At 36.0% G+C, this 24541-nt stretch overlaps 1 protein-coding gene across 2 annotated transcripts in view; it reads right to left on the bottom strand.

Annotated features, from left to right (window-relative positions):
- Positions 1–24541, bottom strand: part of LOC127876605 (microtubule-associated protein 1A-like) — a 56877-nt gene that overhangs the window by 13703 nt on the left and 18633 nt on the right. Inside the window, exons 2-3 of one of the 2 annotated variants that reach the window (XM_052421935.1) lie at positions 18337–18435; positions 932–961 (exon numbers count right to left, since the gene is read on the bottom strand). In XM_052421935.1, the coding sequence (XP_052277895.1) occupies positions 932–961; positions 18337–18435 (129 nt within the window). The remainder of the gene's footprint in view (positions 1–931; positions 962–18336; positions 18436–24541) is intronic. The other variant, XM_052421936.1, reaches the window with a different exon arrangement.

Here is a 24541-nt window from a genome sequence, read left to right as displayed (position 1 = left end):
CATATAAGGAGCTAAAATGCAGAGTTATTTCCTAAGGCCCATTTTTGCACGATGCCCTCACACACATTTATCATTTCTCACAAGATTGTACTTATACTGTATACACAGAGGTTTCCACTTGATTGTATGTGTATGTTTCAATTGGTAAATAAGTGAACCATGATCAGATGAATACAACATGTGAACACACTAAAGTGGGCAACACTTTCTAAAAAAGAACTGTAAGACAAGCTTCAAGCAAGGGCTGGATGCAAATTAGAAACTATCTAGTATCAATTAACATCTAGATAAAAGGCTGGGTATTCAATTAGACAATTGCATGTTTGAGAGATGTACAATGATGTAAATCATCTGGTTAAGCAATCATACATTCCAGATGGCCCTGGCTCCCTTAAGCATTCTCTGAACATGCAAATATGTACAAGAGGCTTATAATTACTATGTGTGAAGTTAAGCATGTTAAACAAGTATAAATTACCACCAATCTGCAACAAGCCCGTCAATAGTTTTTGCTTCTTTGCCTCCTGACATGTTTTATAGGCAATAAAACAACACATAATAGCAACAACAACATCAGATACATACATATGTGTATGAAATTGGAGAAAAAAAGTATTCCATATATGAATACACAACATGCATAAGAAAAGAATGCAAGGCAGAATCTGGGCACACTCAATAGTGACAATGACGGCAACAAAAATACAATCCTCGATGTGGGAAAAGGGGATTTAATTCATGTGCATGTGACATTCCAGATTTGCCTGGCTTATCAAGGACAACAATAATGGCTTTTATAGGAAGTCTCTGCACAAGCAAACCTGTGATGAAACTTAACACACACGAATTAAGCCCAGTGTTCCTAATGCAAGGCCAAATATATTCACAATGCAGATGGAAGCTCTGAGAATCATGCCCTTCATTCACTTACCCCTCCGCAGACGATTCCCAAAAGGGCAAGCTAGAAAATATGAACACAAATTTACTTTTTATGCATATAAGAGTTTAAACAAGACTATTGCCAAGCAATATAAGTCCCCTACCGGATCCACCATTGTCAGATTTTTTTATTTTTTGTTGTTGCCATAGCAACCAGAATTTTTGACACAGGAAAAAATGAAATGACATGCATAATGTCCTTATTGTCATCTATCCATGTTTCAAGTTTCATGAAAAAATATTAAGAACTTTTAAAGTTATCGCAGGATCCAGAAAAGTGTGACAGACTGACAGACACACAGAGCGCAAACCATAAGTCCCCTCCGGTGAAACCGGTAGGGGACTAATAATTATATATATTTTTTTTTATAAATGTGACTGTACAACCAATGGACTCCAGTACAAATTTGTCAGTAATTGATTTGATTCTGCAGTTTCGATACTGTGCTAAAAAGTTTTTAACTTAAAACATTACCGGTATATCATCTTTTGTTTGTATTGATTATTTAGGAGGATTTATGTCTGTTTTCAACAGTATTAAAGTCACTCCCTGGCAGTGGCAGTTAACAAAGACAGACTTTTTCTAGGAAAACTGGTTTACCAGGGCTAAGTGCATATACTAATGAATGTAACCGACAACTGCCCCACTTGAATCAGAGATAGGGGAAAATGGCCGTAAAAAGGTAAAAAGCGTTTCAAGACTGATCTCCACATAAGTTGTGTAGCTTAAGCTGGGAATCACACCCCTCAAACCTCTGATTTGTAGTCCAACTGACCTTGCCCACCCAGCTCATATATCTTATTACTGATTGACTGAGAAAATAAACATGTTTAGATTTTGTAGCTTTTGTTGTAGCTTCAGCTGTACGAACAGGAGAGAAAATACTTATTATACAATAGGGGTCTTTTATAAAACTGGTTTCCTTTCATGCAGATATCCTTTGTGATAGCTAAATTCTAATATGACATATGTGACAGGGGGGGGGGGGGGAGGGGGGGGGGCTTTTATCCCCAGTGATTGCACAAACAATCTCTGATCTTTAATATTCCAATTGCTCATACTTAAGCAAAATTTATTGAATATGTTTCATGTATTTGTACAACAAAATATTTGCACGGGCGAGAACAAATTCAATTTTGACACCACATTTGAATAGTATACTATTTCTGAAATATCGTAAATCAGACATATTGGAGACATATTTCAGCCTTAATGGATGCGAAACATACAACAACAATGAAACAATCCCCCAAAAATACTATATTTGTCCAATACACGAAAAGTGAAACTTTCAATGACTTCCAACACTGTTTTGAAGTCAGCTCCAGTTCAGTGAAATGATGTTATTGAACCTTGCTCTGGGACAATGGGGTCTTATCAATATGCTTACAGTCTGATTCTAGATTAACCAGTGCAGTCTACACAGGCTTAAGCAAAATATGAAAGCAATGTCAAGGGACAATGAAAAAAAATGGGGTAGTACGAAAACTTTAACATTTGCACGCTAACGGAACGAATTGGAACAGAAACGCCGGGGTGAGTAGGATAGCTCCACTATATATATTTCATATATAATAGTCGAGCTAAAAATACCATTAAAGCTGAAAGTGTCATCTTTGATTAGCCTGTGCAGACTGTGCAGGCTAATCTGCGACAACACTTCACGCACATGCATTAAGTCCTGTTTTCCCAGAACTAAAAGTTATTTGAAAGAAATATTTAATTTATGCGCCAGGTTTCTTTGCCAGTTTTTCAATCTACAAGGCTTCCTGCTGCTACACAGTGGAGCCAGGATTTAGACCAGGGCAGCCTGGGATACTGTCCAGATCAGACTTGATAACTGGAATTTATCAGCATTTCTGGGCAAAACAGGAATGCTGCAAAACTGCCTGGCTGATGTAACAATTTTCATCACATGATGCCTTATCTCTCATGCTTATCTATAAACTGTGTAGTGAGTGATATATTCACGTCTCAAACAAAATAAGAAAATACATCGTTTTTATTCAAACATCACCTTTAATATTCTCTCTTAGCAACAGTGTTTATATTTTCAAACAGAGCCAACAAATTAGGTAACAGGTTTATTATAACAATATTAAAGTTTGCAAATAGCTCAATGTTGTTAATAGTTATATCAGTGATGATTCCCATTCTCAGTCTCAAGTCGTTTTGATTGTTTTTCTTGTATCTTAATTGTTGAAGGGTCTCCTTATAAAAGTCTATAATTGAACACAATTAAATAACCAAACTTCCTTCCCCTTTGAAAGTCAATTAAATTTCACATGCATGGTTTCCCCAAGCAATTATAAATGTCACACTGTCATACATGTGACTTTACATATTTGTGGGGACACACGTACACATGACATGAAAAACTCCTTTCCAGCAATTTTTTTCACTGTATCTACAGCTCAGCCGTTATTACAGCTGTTATTACTTTGCTTAAGCAACGTCATGCATAAAGTGGTCTTATGCCATATGTGGCCAGCGTAGCTCCAGATCGGACTGCGCAGTATGGTCAAGAGCTACCCTGTTCACCAATAAGACCATGAAACCTTGCGTGACTTTGTAGTGAACAGCGTAGCTCCTGACCACACCGCCTGATTGCCGAAATTGTCTAAAGCTACACTGGCTGCATATTGAATAGGATGTTTGCATGACACAAGGCATTTTAATGATTCTTGAATGTTTTAAACAATGAGTACTAACAAGATGAAGAGTATGTGTTCTAATAATGAGAATAACTTGAGGTGATTTCAAGCCTATTCAAAATGGTGTTTCCATTAAAGACAATAGAAAATCCTGCAACTTAATTACTGTTATTAGACATTTTTAAATATATAATAAAAGTCAATAGACTAGGAAATGCAATTAAAAGTAACATGTCTGCAAACTGTATGCCTCAAGTATTAGATTACTTGAAAAGAAAATGGAAGGGGGAACAAACACTCTTCAATATCAATAAAACCCATTATGAGATAAAAGTATTCAAATCTGTAAAATTACCTGTGATTGTTGGGCAAACAGTAATGCCAGGCGTTAATAAAAGTGTCTGTAACCATATTGTAAATGGATCTATAAAGAACCAGGTGTGACATTCACAACATTCCACGGAGTCTTTCATGGAATTCACAGATCAATATCTCATCAAATAGCAGGCACACATCACCACCATCAATAACAAGCTTGTTTTTCAGCAGGCAAGCATGGTTTATGTAACCTTCTACACAATACATGTGCCTCATTCTGGGAAAACAGGGCTTAATGAATGTGTGTTATGTGTTGTCCCAGATTAGCTTGGGACGACACTACCTGGGACAACACTATCTGCATAAACTGGAATTTCGTTTCGAAGAGATTTACTTTAAAAGAAAAGGTCCATAAAAGCGGAGAGTGTTGTCTCTGATTTGTCTTTGAAGACTGCACAGGCTAGTCTAGGACGCCACTTTACCCACATGCACATGCATTTAGCCCAGTCATCACTAGGACGCCACTTTACCCACATGCACGTGCATTTAGCCCAGTCATCACAGAATAGCGCTCCATAATACTGACACTACAAATAATACTAACACTACAAGATAGTGTTTTTCCCAGGCCATTTTAGCGTGGCGAAAAGCCACGCCGCCCTCCCGGATCGCCACGCTGCCCTTTTTAAAGGCAAATTTCGCCACGCGCCCTTTTTTTCAAAGGCAAATTTCGCCACGAAATTTGCCTTACGATCTAACTTGGTCCGCAAAATCAGCTTCCTTGATTGTCTGTGACGCTCCGACTGTGCTTGATTTACTCGAGAGGCGTCAACGTCTAATCGACTATATTTAATTGAGCAGATTTAATCTATAACAGTGCTCGATTAGGTCTTACTGGCTGCCCCAAAGCTGTGAATTAGTCATGCGTGAATAACCCCGTGTCAGTATCAATCAATAATGCCGGAGGCTATGTTATACCAAGCGCACTTTTCGCTCGGCAATGTGTACTCCTCCACGATATAATCATTAATTCGGAGACATTTGATGAAAAACTCGATGTTATTCTTGTGGCAATTGTGCTTTGCATGCATTATTCAGTTATATCAAAACATATTTTTTACGCATAATTACTTTTAAATTAACAAACAAATTTATTCTTTATCGATTTCGTCTTTAAGATAATTAGATCTAATTATTGAAATAATTACCGAGACGTATACCAATTTAACAAAATACTAATCGCGTATACGATTTAACGTTGCTATGCGCACCTGTCGCTTACATCATTTGACATTTTATCAACATGGCGGACTATACAGAATTAAATTGTGACTCGGCAAAAATGGCAAATAACGTCGTAAACAATCGAACTAACGATGGAGATTATACATTAAGAAGGAAAAAATGAAATGTCTGTGATAATCAACGATGCATAAAAAAGTTTTAGATAGCAACAACATAATTTATTTATTTGTAATCTACTCGGTGGATGTATGTCACGGAAACGAGTGTTTGCATATTGTTAGAGATCAATTTACTCGCAATGTTATTTTAAACATATGTCGAGATTATTGTTAGAAAATGGGATAAGACAAACATGGTTTCATTTATATGTTAGTGGATCTGTGTATAATCAGATTCATATGCATATATTGCTTTATTATGTTTGTCGTGCTGTACAGTTTATTGAAACAGCATGGAACTTAAATGTTCATTGCAAGGTAAATATATTAATATAAATCATAGTAAGTTAAATACATCTATTACCATTAAATGTGCTTGTTTATATGTTATTTTTTCCACAACTGCTTAGTGGAGCGAATAACATGGAACGTTTTTGCCCTTTTTTGCCTAAACTGCGCGCTAAAATGCCCTTTTTGAAAGTAATGCGCCATGCCCCTTTGCCCTCCTGGGAAAAACACTACAAGAGATACGTGAACAATGATTATTTTAGATAGGGAAAGTAGATCAATTTAAATTTCAAATTTTTTGTATAAGTTGACAATCATTGTCTTTTTATGACAAAGCTTTACTGCTAGTCTGCTATAGACAAGAAAGCACGATAACGTAATTGTGCCCCGTTGGTGCAAAAAGGTACCACGTGCTTCTAATTGCAATGTCACATGGTACCTTTTTGCACCAAGGGGGCGAAATTTAGTTTAATTAAACAGTTGATGTGCAAGAAATCTGTCACAAACCTCAACCTTACTTTTTTTTCTGAAATATCTTTTAATGGTTGCATATAGATTTATGTAAACATACAGATAGTTTGTTTTCTTAAAAGCATCTGCCTGTGAAGTGGAGTCTATAAAATCCTGCTTCTATAGTAATGTCAAGCCTAGAGGTTTGTGGGTTTTAGTGTTGCAATCAGGTGACAAATGACTGTTTATCTTCCTCTACAGTACAACTTCCTGAAAAGCATGGAGCATAACATCTCACATTGACAGACTGTTTCTTGGAAACACAGATATGAAGCATGGCTTAAACACTTTTTAGCCCCCTAAACTCTGCGCCTAGTTCTCACGCATGCAAATATCTAGGAAATTACAATTATTTCATTGAAATATTTTTGTTAAGTACAAGCTCATTTGTACAAAAATATTTAATATTCAGGTTCATAGTTATGAATAGCTCTCTGTAGATGGAATTTTAGAACTTGCCTGGCCGTTTAAATTCCAGAACTCTATGTACATGACCCAATAAGTGACATTAATTGTTCTTGACATTAATGGTCATGTATATGTATTGTGCACACTTGATTGACTTGTGCACACTTGATTGACTTGTGCACACTTGATTGACAGTCAATTGTTCTGTTATTTCAGCAATTAATTACCTATTTTACTACCTGCTTTAGGAATACAATCACTAGATATCAAGTTTATGTTCTAACAGTAATTGAAAATCGCCTATTGCATTACACAGACCATTAAAGTTACATGTTTAAAAGGTGTTTCAATTTCTAATCAATGGATCAAATTACTTCATGTTTTGAAAGTCTTGACATATTGTATTGTATACCATGAGAAGAAGTTTATTTTGGAATTGTAACAAAAGCCCTTTCACATGTCAACTGTGAAAAACTGCACAAAGCAATTCAATAAAGAACAATATTGTTATGAATGTGGTGTACCTGAAAATGGTGTAAATGAATTGACTGCCAAAGGTCTGAAGGTCACCTCCAGCCAATCTCATTAAACATTAACCTTAATATATTGATGCTTATTTGTATACATATCACAAATCAATTAAAGCTGTAAAAAGCCATTAACAACATTATTCTTCCAGTGACTTTGACACTATATAAAGCTACCTCTCTTGAGCTCATTTTATGAGCTGTGAAGTGTGAAAATGCATCTTAGGACATTATCACATATCATCGCAGTTACGCAGTCTGGTCAGAGCTACCATTGCTGCGTGACAGACTGCAGCACGTATGTCATAAGCTTTCTTTAAGAATGATGCAGCTCCTATTACCATCACTGTCCAATCAGTGATTTTTTTTGCTTTTATTTGTTACAGCCTGTGCCATTTGAATTGGGAAAATTAGCGCCATAAACCATGAAATTGGGAAACATAGTGCGAAAAAAACATGAAATTGGGAAAAATTAAGCATTATAAATATGATTTTAGTGCATGTTCAGGGATTTTTCTAGCCATTTTTGGGGAAAGGAGTCTGGTCAAATTGGGATTGTTTTAATTGATAAAAGTGGCAAATTTGGGAATTATTTATAGATTGTGGAAATTTTGGCTTTTTTGGGAAATTTTGGTCAGCTTTTTGGGAAAAAACATTGATTTTTGCAATTTGGAAGCAGCCGAAAATTGACTGTAATTTTTAGCAAAAAAAATCACTGCCAATACAGGATATGCCCTACATTAAAGCCAACAATGTCCAATGTCTTCACTCTAAACAATATTCAGCTTTCTGTTGTTTCTTGATTCTCTTTAGCTGTGTGTAACATTGTGTAATATATTTGCATGAATTGGCACAGACCAAGATCATTACTTCTCACAAATAAATTACACAAAAGACCAGACAGGATTGATTTCCTCATGACTGGGGATGCTGTCTATGAGAGCATGCAGACACTAGACTCCTGATGATGCTCCCAGACAGCTCTGGTCTGTGGCTAACAATGAAGTACTCAGCAAAATGTTCACCATTCAGTTGCGTTCACCATTCAGTTGCGTTCACCATTCAGTTGCGTGCACCATTCAGTTGCGTGCACCATTCAGTTGCGTGCACCATGCTAGAGCCCTCAGCAATGTGCACCATTCAGTCATGTGCACCATGCTAGAGCCCTCAGCAATGTGCACCATTCAGTCATGTGCACCATGCTAGAGCCCTCAGCAATGTGCACCATTCAGTCATGTGCACCATGCTAGAGCCCTCAGCAATGTGCACCATTCAGTCATGTGCACCATGCTAGAGCCCTCAGCAATGTGCACCATTCAGTCATGTGCACCATGCTAGAGCCCTCAGCAATGTGCACCATTCAGTCATGTGCACCATGCTAGAGCCCTCAGCAATGTGCACCATTCAGTCATGTGCACCATGCTAGAGCCCTCAGCAATGTGCACCATTCAGTCATGTGCACCATGCTAGAGCCCTCAGCAATGTGCACCATTCAGTCATGTGCACCATGCTAGAGCCCTCAGCAATGTGCACCATTCAGTCATGTGCACCATGCTAGAGCCCTCAGCAATGTGCACCATTCAGTTGCGTGCACCATGCTAGAGCCCTCAGCAATGTGCACCATTCAGTAATGTGCACCATGCTAGAGCCCTCAGCAATGTGCACCATTCAGTAATGTGCACCATGCTAGGCACAAAACAGTTAAGCCTCGTTCTGGATAAACTGGGCTTAATTCATGTGCGTTCGATGTCTTCCCAGATTAGCCTGTGAAGTCACCCCATGTTATTCAGGAATGAAACTTTCCACCTTAGCTGGATTTTTCGTTTAAGAGACTTCCCTTAAGCAAAAATTCCATAAAAGCGGAAATTGTCTTCCCTGATTAGTCTGTGCAAACTGAACAGGCTTATCTGGGACAACACTTTACCCACATGCACTAACCCTTTCCCACTTTGAGGCAAAACAAAAATGGCTATGTGCAAACAGCATAAAACCAGACCAGCATGCTTGCCGCTCATAGGTATCTAAGGGTTTGAAATGAAGCCTTTACAACTTGAATCTAGTAAGAAAGATCTTCAATTAAATTTAACTTTCTAAGGGACTACAAACTTGTCAATAGAGGTATCTAAGTGTTAAAGGGTTAAGCCCAATTGAACCTGATATAGAAGTCTAACAGATACAACTGGCAATGCCTCATTCTTTGAAGGCGCAGATGCACTAGGCTTATACCAGGTGCAGATGCACTGGGCTTATACCTGGTGCAGATGTTTTCTTGTTTACAATTTCACAGATGGGAGGTAAAAAAGCTATGCAGAGTTAAAATTACTCGCAATAACTTTAAACTGATGCTGGTTGAATCAATAGAATGCTCATTTTAAACATAACATCAAATCATGAATGACTCGGGAACCATGGAAACATAAAATAAAGACAGGGAGGAGAACAGTAAAGTGGATATTCATTATATACCTTCTTCATCCAATGGGAATTTCTTATTCAAAGTAAAAGATGCTGCTTTAGAAATGTATGAACTTTTGCAAATGAACTCTATAACCCCATGGTGTTTATTAATTCAAAAGTATGAAAATTAATGAGCCAACAAGTGTCAGTGTCTGATTAACGAGTCCTTCCAAGCCAATCTAGGTAATAGATTCACACAATAATTCATAAACGGCACATCAATAATAAATGTTGTACCGCAAAACTGTTTTTTTGTTGTATTTTATTGTCAATACAGAAAGCTCAAAAGTACATTTGCAGAAACAACACTTAATAACACTTTAAAATAAAATTTTAATTCAATCAAGCCACTTGAATCACAATCATTACAACTAATTTTGAATGATTCCTTCGTATCAACCACATTACATCTGACGGGCCATGAGAAGGAAATTACTAGCAATGAATGACTTGAAAGAACTTAAGCAAAAATGACAACTGAGCCACGATCTAACAAAATATCGTTTAATGCCTGTGCTAAATAGGCCCAGACAAGCCTTTGTAGTCTATGCAGGATAATCAGGGATTACACTGTCTGCAGGATAATCAGGGATGACACTGTCTATGCAGGATAACCAGGGATGACACTGTCTGCAGGATAATCAGGGATGACACTGTCTGCAGGATAATCAGGGATGACACTGTCTTTCTTAATTTGATTTTCGCTACAAAGAGACTTCCTTTCAATGAAAAATACAATATGAGACTAAATGTGTTTTCCCTGATGAGTGTGTGGACTGCACAAGCAGTGGGACAACACTTAAGGAACATGCATTAAACCCCATTTTCCTAGAGCAAGGCTGAAATGAATGACTTGAAAGAACTGCAGCAGACATAACAATTAAATTTCTGCAGCCTGGCTGTGCACATGATTGTGCAAGCATCCAGCAGACAGACTGCATTTGTAAAGTACTGAGTCTGTTCCAAGCCAAGGGATAGGCATAGGCAATCAGTAATCAATGGAGGGCCGGCCAGGGTTGACATTGTCTACTGAACACCATCATTCCTGGTTCAAAGAATTGATGTCTTGAAGGTTTATTGTCACACTTGCCATGAACATTCCAGCCAGAATAAAATGTTAATTAAAATTTAATGGCAGCGCAGAATGCATTGGCAGGAGTATTTCCATTTAAACAGTGCAATCAAACTTTGACAATATTCGAAGTAATTACCTTTCAAAGCAGAAGTAAACAACTGAACTGATCACTGCTCCCAAAACTAGAGAAGTACATATACATGTAGAGTTTGAATTTCACAGAAGGTTTCCCAAATCCTCCAGGAAAGTTTTTTTCAATGGCATAATTGGCTGAGCGTTTTACACCTTAGCAAGAACATAAAACAACAGACATATAAATTACAGGGAAAGAATGCAGCACAGGCACTGCAGAAAGCAATCAGATTAGGTATGCTTTATGCAGGTAGACCAGTTGAAGACGCAAAATCCATAGGGACACCATAACATAAATGAATAACATTAATGTTCTAGGGATTTCAATTTTCTGAAGTGTTTTTTGTCCTGTAACTAAAAAAAGGTAACAAGTCCGAAAATGGGCATGTTCAAAATGTACACATTTTAGGCGGCTCTTTGGACAAGCACAGTGGATAGCATGTTTTCCATGAAAGTATTTATTATATGTTTGTAGAAGTTTTTGTATCACATTAACAAGAATTCTCTCCCAAAAGGCCAACTGCCATGGAAAAGTGTGTTATTTTGTTTAAGGGATAGTGCAAGATATAGAGACCTCCATTATTGAGAGGACCCTGGGTCTTTCAGTGACTAGATTAACACCTTTGCAGGTACAGGCTTATCAAGGATGACTTATCCCGGATGCATTAAGCCTTGGTTTTCCACAAAGTGTGGCTCAACTTTTTATTCCATAAACTACACTTTTATACAATATTACTGGGCCAACTTTGTTATCACAAAAAATTCGATTTGGGAACAAAGCATGCATGGCGCTGAATTCCAGACGCATTTCCATTCCTGAATAATTAATTCCCAGCATTTTGCCAGAAATTCCCACCCTCTTTATGTTTTCATTACAAACACTAGTTGCCTCCCATGTGTTCAAACCCTCAGAAGATAAAGTGGAGTGATACATAAAAGTATAACCTTTATGATCTTACATAACAGTCATTATGATCAAAAATATGCCTGAATACCGAACACAATTAAAGAAGAGAATATTTAATCATATTTCCACCAGTGTGTTCATGTATTTATACCAGCACACCAGTTGGTGAAATTGATCTGATCAACTCATCATTAAGATTACTTAATATTTGGCATTAAATGCTGAACAAGATTGCCTAAGTAATGTGCTCACCTGAGATCCCAATTAACTAAACTGATCTTTAGAGTTAGTGTTTACAATGTTCTACTGAAGACCTGAAACAAACCTGTCCCCTCTCCCACCAGTAGCCATGTTTTTCAATGAACAATACCAATAATTGAACAAGGCCTAGACATCATCAACACTCAATGGTCTTCACTAGTTCCCATTCTCAAGTGTTTTGAGTGTTCACAAGTTTTCACTATTCTCCTTCCCACCTGTTTTTCAATATACCAAAACAATATATGAACTCTGCTGATATATCATCAGAACAAAACATTATGTCCAAGTTTCATGATGAGGCACAAAATGTCACAACTCAAATATTAAAATTACTGTAAACGTATAGAAATTCGTCGGTATGAAATTTGGTGGTTTAATAAAAACAACTTATTCATTAACACGTAATTTCATGGACTCCAAATAAAAAACAACTAATTAGTTGATACGTAATTTCGTGGATTTCAAATTTTTGAGGAAGACTGACCGTCATAATAATTAAACTTTTACTAAAATAACCAGAGTAATAACGAAGCATAATCTTCTAATCTGTGTTGACAGCAAGACTCGAGGTTAATGTGCACTGAAGCATGAAAGTGTTGCCGATAATTGTGGATAAGAGCAATAAAGCGGTGCATTTGTGGGTCCCCGCTTGCTAATTGCCATCAATGTTGTTTTGATCATATTTGTAATTCTCAGCACATTCGGTCCCCTAGTAGTAACAATTGAGTAATAAGGTCCCCAAAATACACGTGTGAAATCAGTTATGTCTCTTTTAACTTTAATTGGCACTGATTGACACATGTGATAAATCAATTGGTAATGCTATGTATTATATTTATTAACCATGATAGATTAAAACGTACATAAACAATGATGTATAAAAAAAGAAAAACTTACACGACTTTAGTGTTTTATTAATGCACTGGATGGGGAACAAATTGATATTTTATATAAACACACTACTTGTTATTCATACTAAGTAATCATTAACATCGTGGTTCTTATCATACTAAGTAGTGCTGCAACAATATACCGGTATATCGGTATACATCGCAATACGCAAACGGCATATTGTATTGCGAAACGATTTTGATCATACCGGTAATAACGGGTATGAACATTTTACAAAAATTCATCCACATTTCATCCAGAAAAGCCATCCAAAATAATGATATCAAGGTAAACAAAAAAAAGTGGTGTTTAGTGAAAATAAATTGTTACATAAAAATAGCATTCTAAAAAGTATATTAAACGGAGTAGCGTTGTTACATGGGAGCATTTGTTTGATGCTTTTGAACAAATTATCGTTTAATTAATTACGCACAACTGTAACTGTTTCGTTCCATTCTGAAATGAGCATTATTAAATTTGTAATCCGAATTTCGGAAACACGCTTCCGAATTTTAATGCTAACCTGACAATAAAAAATTAAGGCGTCAAATAAAAAGTGCTTTATCCTTTGTTGCAAAAGAAAGCGTGCGAAAATGTAAAACGTCGCATGGAAAGTCTGTGTGTATTTTGTGTCTTATAAAAACGGGAACATCACGTCAGGCGATTTACGCGTTTTCAGTGGGAAAAAAACGCCCTGATTAGACGTTATTTCATAACATTTTCAAAAAGTAACAAATGTCAAAATGTATTTGATACTTGAAATTTGGCGAATGTTTGTGTTTCTTGTTATTCTTGAGCACTTTTATAGTAAATATTTTCCAGAATTTGCTTTAAAACTGGAATATACAGGATTATCGGGTAATTGGCGAGTTATACTTCTGGTACAAGTTAGCAATATATTGCGATATATTGCAATACAGGTTTTTGAACTGACAATATATTTCAAAGCACTTTTTGGCGTATTGTTGCAGCACTAATACTAAGTAATCATAAACATCTTAGTTCAAACATATATAATTTATGTCATATGGGGGGAAAATAAGAACAACATTTTCGATTCGGAAATATTTTAATTAGTCAAGATATAGTGTATTAAAAATGTATAAATAATCGTTGGTTATTGAATTCGTGGTTCAGCGGACCAACGAAATCCACGAAAATTCGTACCACACGAAATTTAATGGTTTTACAGTAACATGGTTTCCATATACATATACAAGGAAAATGCCCCCCCCCCATTGGCAGCTAGCTATGTTTCATATTGGACCAGATCAAGTTTTGAACTTTACTAAGGCATCCTCAGAACAAAATTAATTTTCTATTCAAGTTTCATGATGTTTGGATTAAAATTATGACTTGTAGAGTGTTCACCGTTTTTTATAAAGCCATATATGGTAAACAGCCATAACAACATGAATAATGATCGCAGACTAAGCACAGCTGATGAATTGGTTAATTCTCAATTTCTAAATTGAAATTTTACATATAAATTACAATTACAATAATCTTTGAACAGCCATCGATAATTGGAAAACAACAGTTGACCTCAGGTGTGTCAATCTGCAGTACAATTAATGAAATCGAGTTCTCATTCTATCAATACAGCCCAAGGAAATCTGTTGTATTTGACCATGTTTTATTGACATTCCAGGCACGTGAATCACTGAAGGGATTGATTATAACATGCTTTCAATCAATGAAGGGCTTGACATTAACATGCTGTTCAATCCAATTAAATTAAAATGATCTATTAATAATATCTACATTTATACAAAATCAGAGCTCCACCTAGGATTTGAAAATAGCAGGGTGATCTTTTGTCAAAGTTATACATGTTCAAATTGTTGAATTATCCTAGTGATATATGTTTAATATATCATGCTCTAAATATATTTCATTTTACTTGTATTTTAATTTAAAAATTATTTCTCAGTGTGTTTTTCATTCAAAATCGGGTCTGGTATTCGGGCCCCATTCACAATGGAAACACGGTATATATTTGTCCAAATGGGACCTAAATATTCCTAATTGAAGGTTTCAGAATTATAACAAAAATTTAGATCTCAACATTTTGTTAATCTCAAATCCAGATACAGATACATAAGTTCAATCTAATTAAATTTAATACTGAAAAACCCTTTTATTCTCAATTTAAAAGTATTTACTAGCAAAACAGCAACACTGCTTTCCCAATTTTAGTCAAAATGCCGCATTTTTCACAATCCAAAGTGACCAGGCACCATTCTCAAAATGGTGAAATAAACACACTGTTTCTATAATTAAACAAGTTCCAATGTGAAAATTTGTTAATTTATTGAAACTTCAAATCAATGCTGTGTAATAATAAGTTGGAGCACTGATAGTATCATTATATTCTTATTAAAATGTTAATACATGGGGTCAAGATAAAACTATTTCCCAAGAAATGTCTGAAATAGAAAGCATGTTTCCATCTTAACAAATGTCACCACAAGTTAATCTATACAGGCCTTTCAAATGCCAAGTAATTCTAACAAATCCAAAAATAATAATGCCATTTAAATAATGACAACAAAATAATGATGTTTTCATGCATTAAAAACTATGCATTCTTGCAAGTACATAATCTAACCAACTGTTTCTGAAAATGTTTACCGTACTCTACCATAAATTTACAGTAACATAAAGTGCAGTTTTTAAGTCATAAGTGCAGAAGTGCATTTATCCACGATAAATCTGTGTTGTATGAACAATTCATTTTTTAGTGAAAATAATTATCGAGAATCTGAAGGTGGTGCGTTAGAAATGGAAGGTTGACCACTGTAAACAAATTCACAATGACAGAAATTCACATTAACAGACAGACAAAAACTACAGGGACACTCACAAGTATTGGATAACAAATTTTAATGTGTCACAATTTAATTTAACACGAAAAATATTTTTGATCAAGAAATAATAGTTAACGATTGAGTGACACTGATCCAGTTTTCAGTCTGGACATGAATTGATTGTCCAATAGTATACACATTGAGCCTCGCTCTGAGAATGCTTTAATGCATGTGCTTAGTGTCGTCCCATATAAGCCTGTGCAGTCCACACACGATAAAAAGGGACTTCACTTTCCCCCTGGACTGTATTTTTCATTAAAAGGAAGACCCTTCCACACAAAAATCCAGTTTAGGCGGATAGTGTTGTTCCTGATTAGTAGTGCTGCAACAATATACTGGTATATCGGTATATATCGCAATACGCAATACGCATTCCCCATAGTGCATTGCGATAGGATTTTCATCATACCTGTACGAAAATTCTACAAAAATTCATCCACATTTCGTCCACAAAAGCCATCCGAAATAATGATATCAAGGTAAACAAAACAAATCAGTGCTTAGTAAAAATAAATTGTTACGTAAAAAAAGCATTCTAAAAAGTATATTATACGGAGTAGCGTTGTTACATGGGAGTCCGCAAGATCTGCTTTTGCATGTCATACTGTTAAATTAAAGATGAAGCTTGTGGAAATACGAAAAAAAGTTGGTGTGCGTTATACATTGAAACAACGCTATGCTGACTGCAAATTTGCAAAAAAATGCATGGTGATAAAGTAAACATTCATAATCGGCCCCATGATTGTTGTTGTTGTATGATGAAAGTCTGTTGTCGACTTACCGAATTGAGGGTACAGTATACAGTACACAATTGCACAACATGTTTAATGGGAATATCCAATGGACAAAATGACAATATTTTTCTTTGATAACAAAATGCTTTGTAAAGCCAAAAAAAAGAGTTAATTGTGTTCATAAAGAATTTTGTAAAAAAGGCTAGAATTGCCAATAGGATATAACTAGTATCTAAACATACAATACAAAGGTTATGTTCATGTAGTTAAGTTGGTTTTGGTGATTAGCTGGTGAGTTATAATTCTGGTACAAGTTAGCAATATATTGCAATATATTGCAATACGGGTTTTTAACTGACAATATATTGCAATACGGTTTTTAACTGACAATATATTGCAATACGGGTTTTTAACTGACAATATATTGCAATACGAGTTTTTAACTGACAATATATTGCATTATGGTTTTTTTAACTGACAATATATTGCAATACGGGTTTTTAACTGACAATATATTGCAATACGGGTTTTTCACTGACAATATATTGCAATATGGTTTTTAACTGACAGTATATTGCAATACGGGTTTTTAACTGACAATATATTGCAATACAGGTTTTTAACTGACAATATATTGCAATACGGGTTTTTAACTGACAGTATATTGCAATACGGGTTTTAACTGACAATATATTGCAATACGGATTTTTAACTGACTATATATTGCAATACGGGTTTTTAACTGACAATATATTGCAAAACGGGTTTTGGCGTATTGTTGCAGCACTACTGATCAGCCTCATGTGCGGACTGCAGATCTGGGACGACAGTTTACGCACATGCACTAAACCTCCTTTCTACAGATCGAGGCTCAAATGAACAATTGTCATGATAAATACTTGATGCATGAGAATATAGTGTTTAATGCTGACAGATAGACCCAATTAATGGTCTGAATTTCTTAAATAAATCAAAAGCATTACCGTCCTGAAAATTTATTTAGAACGATTTTCATGGTTCAATCTATTTGTCAAATCAAAATCTGCAAACAACCCGTTAGCTGCCCAGATCAATGTCACACAAACCTAACAAGGCCATTATACAACTTTTAGACAAGGAAAACGGCTATCAAAATCTAACTCTTTTGCTTGACTTATTCTGATTAACAAGTTTTCACAACTGTTTCCAACCACTTCACTTATTTTACCACAGTACTTTATTACTTCAAGCTAGTACTTGAGTTGACACATTCAGTGCAATAGGATAAATTAATTTTGGTTAAAACTCCAAGATCAACCTCTTGAAGATTCAGTCCACAGAGCAGCATGTGCTGTATTAACAAACATGCAGATAATGAATATAGCTCCTTGGAAAGTAAAAAAAGAGTATTTAAACCATATGAAACCCACTTTTAATGAGTCATCACAGCTCTTTATTTACATTACTAGATAGCAGATTTCAGCTTTGCTGTTTTAATTATCTGAGTATATATGAATGGCTGTAGAATGGAATATAATTTATGGTTCAACTAAAATTACTATTTCTTATAATATAAAATGTTATGAAAAAAACACAAGCATACAACTATCATTTTTTTGACTTTCTGAAAACTTATTTGGTTGTTTGTTAAGTTGGGCTTTTTGCCATGTTCAATTGTATTTCATTCATAACACAAATAATAGCTTGCATTTTCTTTATACAGTCAAGCTTAAATAATTTAAGACAATCATTCTTTAGTGAGTCAGCGGGAGAGAAGTGTCAAGAACTGTGAGGCCTGGAGGATTCTGGTCTGCAGCATCATGTCTCAAACAGGACCACAGGCCAAAACGAGATGATTCTTTAGCGAACTTTGCCAAAACTCTTTTAATGTCATTAGCTTTTGTTTGGATTAAAAAAATTCTACATAAGCCACACCTCCCATACACTCTGAGACCCCTCAGCCCCTTGTCAAGGTGACCTACCATCAGGTCCCTCCTCTCCAAGGTCAGCTCGGTTGGCGACCTGGGCCAGCGCGTCGTTGATGTCCACACCAGTCCCTGCTGCATCCCAGCACTTGAACCCTGCAAACATACAAGCAGCACATCAAACATCAGAACTTTGACATATTAGCTTCGATCATGGAAAAAGGAGTTTTATGCATGTGCGGATAGTATTCTCCCTGATTAGCCGGTGCAAACAGCATTTCAGACTTGATTTTCTTGAGAAAAGACTTCATTTAAACCAAAAAATCCATAACAGCGGGCTAATCTGGGACTACACTTTATGTTTTTGCAATAAGCCCCATTTACCCAGGGTGAGGCTTAAATGATTTCATTACCGATCCCTCACAAACTTAACATATATCAAGGCTTGGATGTGATCCCACAACTGACAGTTCTGAACTCTAGAAACTAGCTAAATGGCCTGCTATCCTTCTACAGACTAAAACATCACACCTTTTTGACCAATTATTCATTTTTTGGTTACATGAATCAATGTTGCAGACAACACTTATAGATATAGCAGGATTGTGTGTATCGTGATATCTTACAAATAGAATTGATTATTTTGTACTACTGCAATTCAAACACATGTTCCTAATCTGTGTTTAGTGATTATCAGAAGCAGACCAGTTGTTTGTATTGTGAATTAAAGGCGACTTTTGATTGTACTGAGGTTAATGCATGATGCAACATGTATCGTTCTGTGGCAATATCAACTTTATCATCATGATGATAAAACAGGCAAGATCTTAAAAGCCATAATTAAGCGCAGGCATATAAGAGATCACATGAAGAATATCTTGAAGTGTTCAAACCACTCTGCTGTGTGCTCCAGCGGATATATAACCTAAATAAAAGCCTTCTAGAATATTCAACAAATGTGCCAGACTCTCATGTACAAGTTATGCTAATCAAAACATAAACATCTAATAAATCATACAACATCTCATGTACATGGTTATACTAGAATTTATAGCTGGATTATGGCCGAATGAAACAGAGCAATAGGAAAATCATGTTTACCTTTCCCCCCATAAGAAGCAAAGTGAGAATGGCTTTTGCAATCAGCATAAAACCAGAATAGCCAGCGAGTAACTCGCAATCTGTTCAGGTTTTATGCTGTTTGCTGCTCATCAGTAACTAATGGTTGGAAATGAAGCCTTTAAAAGTAGTACTAGTATCTAGTAAGAAAGGTCGTCAATTAAATTTAACTTCCTAAGGGACTACAAATGCGTAAAAATACGTATCTAAGTGGTTAAGGATTATATTACAACCACAGTCACATTTTCAGTAATACCTTAATATTACTAAGATAAAACAAGAGGGCCATGATGGCCCTGAATTGCTCACCTGACTAACCAAATACAATCCCAACCCAGATTTCATCAAGATAAACATTCTGACCAAATTTCATTAAGATTGGATGAAAACTGTGACCATTACTGTCTACACAAACAAATTGTTGACAGTTTTTCTATTATTTGACCTAGTGACCTAGTTTTTGACCTCAGATGACCCAAATACAATCCCAACCCAAATTTCATCAAGATAAACATTCTGACCAAATTTCATTAAGATTGGATGAAAACTGTGACCTCTACTGTCTACACAAGGTTTTTCTGTTATTTGACCTAGTTTTTGACCTAGTGACCTCGTGTTTGACCCCAGATGACCCAAATACAATCCCTACCCAGATTTCATCAAGATAAACATTCTGACCAAATTTCATAAAGATTGGATGAAAACTGCGACCTCTATTGTCTACACAAGGTTTTTCTATTATTTGACCTAGTTTTTGACCTAGTGTTTGACCCCAGATGATCCAAATACAATCCCAACCCAGATTTCATCAATATAAACATTCTGACCAAATTTCATAAAGATTGGATAAAAAACTGTGACCTCTACTGTCTACACAAACAAATTGTTGACGCACGCACGCAAATACGGACGCCGGACATCACACGGTCACATAAGCTCACCATGTCACTTTGTGACAGGTGAGCTAAAAATAATCCTAAAAAATTCAAAAACAACATTTAAATGTAAACAGGATTTCCATGTATAAATTACAGCTTTAAAACATACATTTCAACATATACTTTTTACAATGAACCAACATTGTAAATTGTTAATCATCTTTCAAATAACAGGCAACAATGCCAATCATCAAAACCAGTGAAACTGTTATACACAGTCTGTTGGCCATTGACATCAATATTCAAACTTAACAATTTTCCATAAATTGCCTGCTATTTTCAACAACAGACACAATTTACATGATTTGTATTACGTATGTTGCAGTTCTGAGACTGTTTATAGCATGGTAACGAGACAGAAGATCAATACTTTTGTCAGCTTGTCGCCAACATGCAGTGGTTTCTAGCATAATCTGTCTTTTCCTATGATGTACATGTCTGTGAAATAGATTTTCTATGATACAAGTTGATTTCATTTTAACTTGTCCTTTCTTTTCATACATATATATTTCACTAATAAATTCAAACTAAATATATGTATAGTTTGAATATATAAGTGAAATGAAATATAGAGCATACACACTTACACCATAAATAGCTCTCAGATTTGCGTTTATAGAATTTATATCCATAAGTACTTCAGTGCTGTATATTTATTCGTTTACAAAAGTCACACTGAAAGGTGATTCTAATTAAAACGTTATAGAAAGTAGAGAAGGCTTTGTCATTCTGCAGTTATTTAAAAGCCAAGACTAAAGCAAACACAATGTCTTTTTCTTGATCTAAATTAGTCACAAGGTTATATTCAGCAAAATAATGCAACAAAATGTGCACTTTATCATGGACTTGATAGCTAAAATGTTGATACAAAGATAAACTGTACAGTCATGCTGCACATTTATGTTCAAGAAGATTCAGCATGTCCTTGTGCATTTCAACATAAACATAACTGATTATTATGACAATGTTGCATATCTCAACATTGATAATAAATTACTCACTAAGGCCTGGTAAGATGTCTTCACCATGTTCATTCCAATTAAACTCTAATTAACAGGACAGACAGGGATCAACCTGGATGTTAACAATGCACCAGCCCAACATCATGGATGACAGATACTGATACTGGTGATCCCAAACATCTGGCACTATCTTTACTATCAGTAAAGAGAATTCACTTCTATGTTACATCCAGGGTGCAGACAGAAGACACAACCTTGAACCAGCCTGTTCTTGAGCTGTGCTCAGGGAGAATCCTGCTTAATGCATGGGCGTAAAGTGTTGTACCTGATTAGACTGTGCAATCATTTGAACACTCTAAAGTAACATAATTTCACCCATTTTTTGGGCTGAGTTCCAAATGATTTTTTTAAATCTGACTGCCAGGTTTATGGATAGTTTTCCTTACAAGTTGATTGTGAATGTTTCATGCTTAAAACATTTTAGTTCCTAGGTATCTTAGGTGAGGAGCTGACGGCCTTCAACTGCGGGCCTTGTCCTCTTGTTTTCAATACACAACCATACAAGCCTCTTTCTGGAAAAACAGAGCTTAATGTATGTGCAGAAAGAGTTGTCCCAAATAAGCCTGCGGAGTTGGCACAGGTTAATCCGAGACGACACTTTCCCCCTAATATGGATTTTCACTTAGAAACGACTTCCTTTAAACAACAAACTAGAGCTTTGTCACTGACATGACGTATACCCTCACGTGCCGCATTAACACAAGACTATTTTGCATGCTGTCTTCACAAAACAAGATAATCTAATTTATGGCCATTTTTAAGAATTATTAGGCAATTATCATTTATGGCCATTTTTCACCTTTGAACTCAAAGTGTGACCTTGACCTTGGATATATCAACAAAATTCTTTGGTGCGACAACAATGTCCAATGATGGTGAACAAAATTAATGATTTTAAAATGTCACAATGAACGACATTGTTATGGCCCGGACAAGCTCTTTTATGGCCATTTTTGACCTTTGAACTCAGTGTGACATTGCCCTTGGAGATATCGACGTAATTCTTTCGCGCGACACACCGTCCAATGATGATGAACAAATGTGCCACATGATTAGAAAATCTCACAATGAACGACATAGTTATGGCCCGGACAAGCTCATTTATGGCCATTATTGACCTTTGAACTCAGTGTGACCTTGACCTTGGAGATATCCACGTAATTCTTTCGCGTAACACACCCTCCAATGATGATGAACACATGTGCCAAATAATTTGAAATTCTCACAATGAACGACATAGTAATGACCCGGACAAGCTCATTTATGGCCATTTTTAACCTTTGAACTCAAAGTGTGACCTAGACCTTGGAGATATCGACATAATTCTTTCGCCCAACACACTGTCCAAAGATGGTGAACACATGTGCCAAATGATTGAAATTCTCACAATGAACGACATAGTATTGGCCCGGACAAGCTTATTTATGAGCTTTTTTTTACCTTTGAACTCAAAGTGTGACCTTGACCTTGGAGATTTTGACGTTATTCTTTTGCGCGACACACCGTCAAATAGCGGTGAACAAATGTGCCAAATGATTTAAAAATCTCACAATGAACGACATAGTTACGGCCCAGACAAGCTCATTTATGGCCATTTTTTACCTTTGAACTCAAAGTGTGACCTTGACCTTGGAGATTTCGACATAATTCTTTTGAGCGACACACCGTCCAATGATGGTGAACATATGTGCCAAACAGTCTGCAAAATTAACCCATCGCCTGATCGCCAATGCGATGAAATCTCAGCTCTGGCGATGTAAAAAATGAATATAGATCGCCTGAATTGCGATGAAAAAAAAATCAGAGAAAATAAACCAATAAATAATCAATTTACGCATTTCAGGTGTAAATTCTTACAGTGACACCGCTTTGGTTACTTCCCTTAGTTTTCTATCGTTAGTGATCTCCCTTAGATGTTATAGAGAGTGTAAAGTCCGGCTCGCATATTTAAAATGTCGTAATACTTTTGGTAAACTGAAATTCCATTCTACGCCGATAAATGAAATAATAGTGCGTTTTTTTTTATAAATTAAGTAAAACGGTTGAATGTATGTTATTAATAGCCTTGAAATTACGAAATAACCGTAACAGTGTTTATTATTCATATGATTAAGATCGATACCCGTGAGCACCGGCTTTGAATTTGTACTGGTAAATACTTGCTGCCGAGAATTACACTTTTTTCGTCTGCTAAGGTCAAAAATGTTTAAGCTTAAAGCGCCGACATCTAGTTCTGTCCCTGGAAAAAAGAAGTTGCCACCACCAACGGATGAGACTGTAGCGAAACGCAGGAAATATGAGCAGCAAGTATGTTGCACTTTTAGTCCTATTCGTAGGCGGCTAAGGATAAAGACGCGCTTGTACTTTTTTCATTTTCTCGAATATGCCATGTGGGCGGGGTAGTTTAAAATGAAGGACTGATCATTCATATCACAATACAAGTTGACTACGAGATCAGGGTTTTAATTAATAGTTATTGCAAAGCCATTAGAGTGTAAAAACAGTTTACTATACTATTATTTATTTAATTATTGTCTGTTTCGCGTGATCTACTGCCGGAGATTAACTAGTTTATTCGGTCACTGCTTTATATAATAAGCCTTTAATCTTAACCCCCCAATTGCAATCTATATGGAACTTTAAATAACGACTGTTGTTGAATCGTCCTTTCATGATAATGTCACTGTAATGAATTCATTTTTGTCTGGCTATGAAAAATTCCCTCTGGCTATGACATTTTCAAAGTTTCATAGCCACATTGGCTATGAAGACAAAAAAGTTAGTTTTGCAGACTGGTGCCAAATGAATTTAAAATCTCACAATGAACGACATACCGGTAGTTATTGCCCGGACAAGCTCACGTATGGCAATTTTTTACCTTTGAACTCAAAGTCTAACCTTGACCTTGGAGATATTGATGTAATTCTTTCGCGTGACATACCGTCCAATGATGGTTAACAAATGTGCCAAATGATTTTAGAATCTCACAATAAACAACATAGTTATTGCCTGTACAAGATTTCGGGACAGACCGACAAAGTGACTCCTATATAGCCCCCATTACCAATGGTAATGAAGGTATAAAAACAGAAAGTTTCGTCCCTGATAAGCCTGAGCAGACTGTACAAGTCCCATTTTCACAGAGCAGCGTGGCTCACTTCTGTGTTTAAGCAAGAGTACAGA

The sequence above is a fragment of the Dreissena polymorpha genome, chromosome 4, assembly GCF_020536995.1.
Source record: "Dreissena polymorpha isolate Duluth1 chromosome 4, UMN_Dpol_1.0, whole genome shotgun sequence".
Classification (NCBI taxonomy): Eukaryota; Metazoa; Mollusca; class Bivalvia; order Myida; family Dreissenidae; genus Dreissena; species Dreissena polymorpha.
The sequence above is the reverse complement of the archived record's forward strand: the minus strand, read 5'-3'. Positions and strand labels throughout refer to the sequence as shown.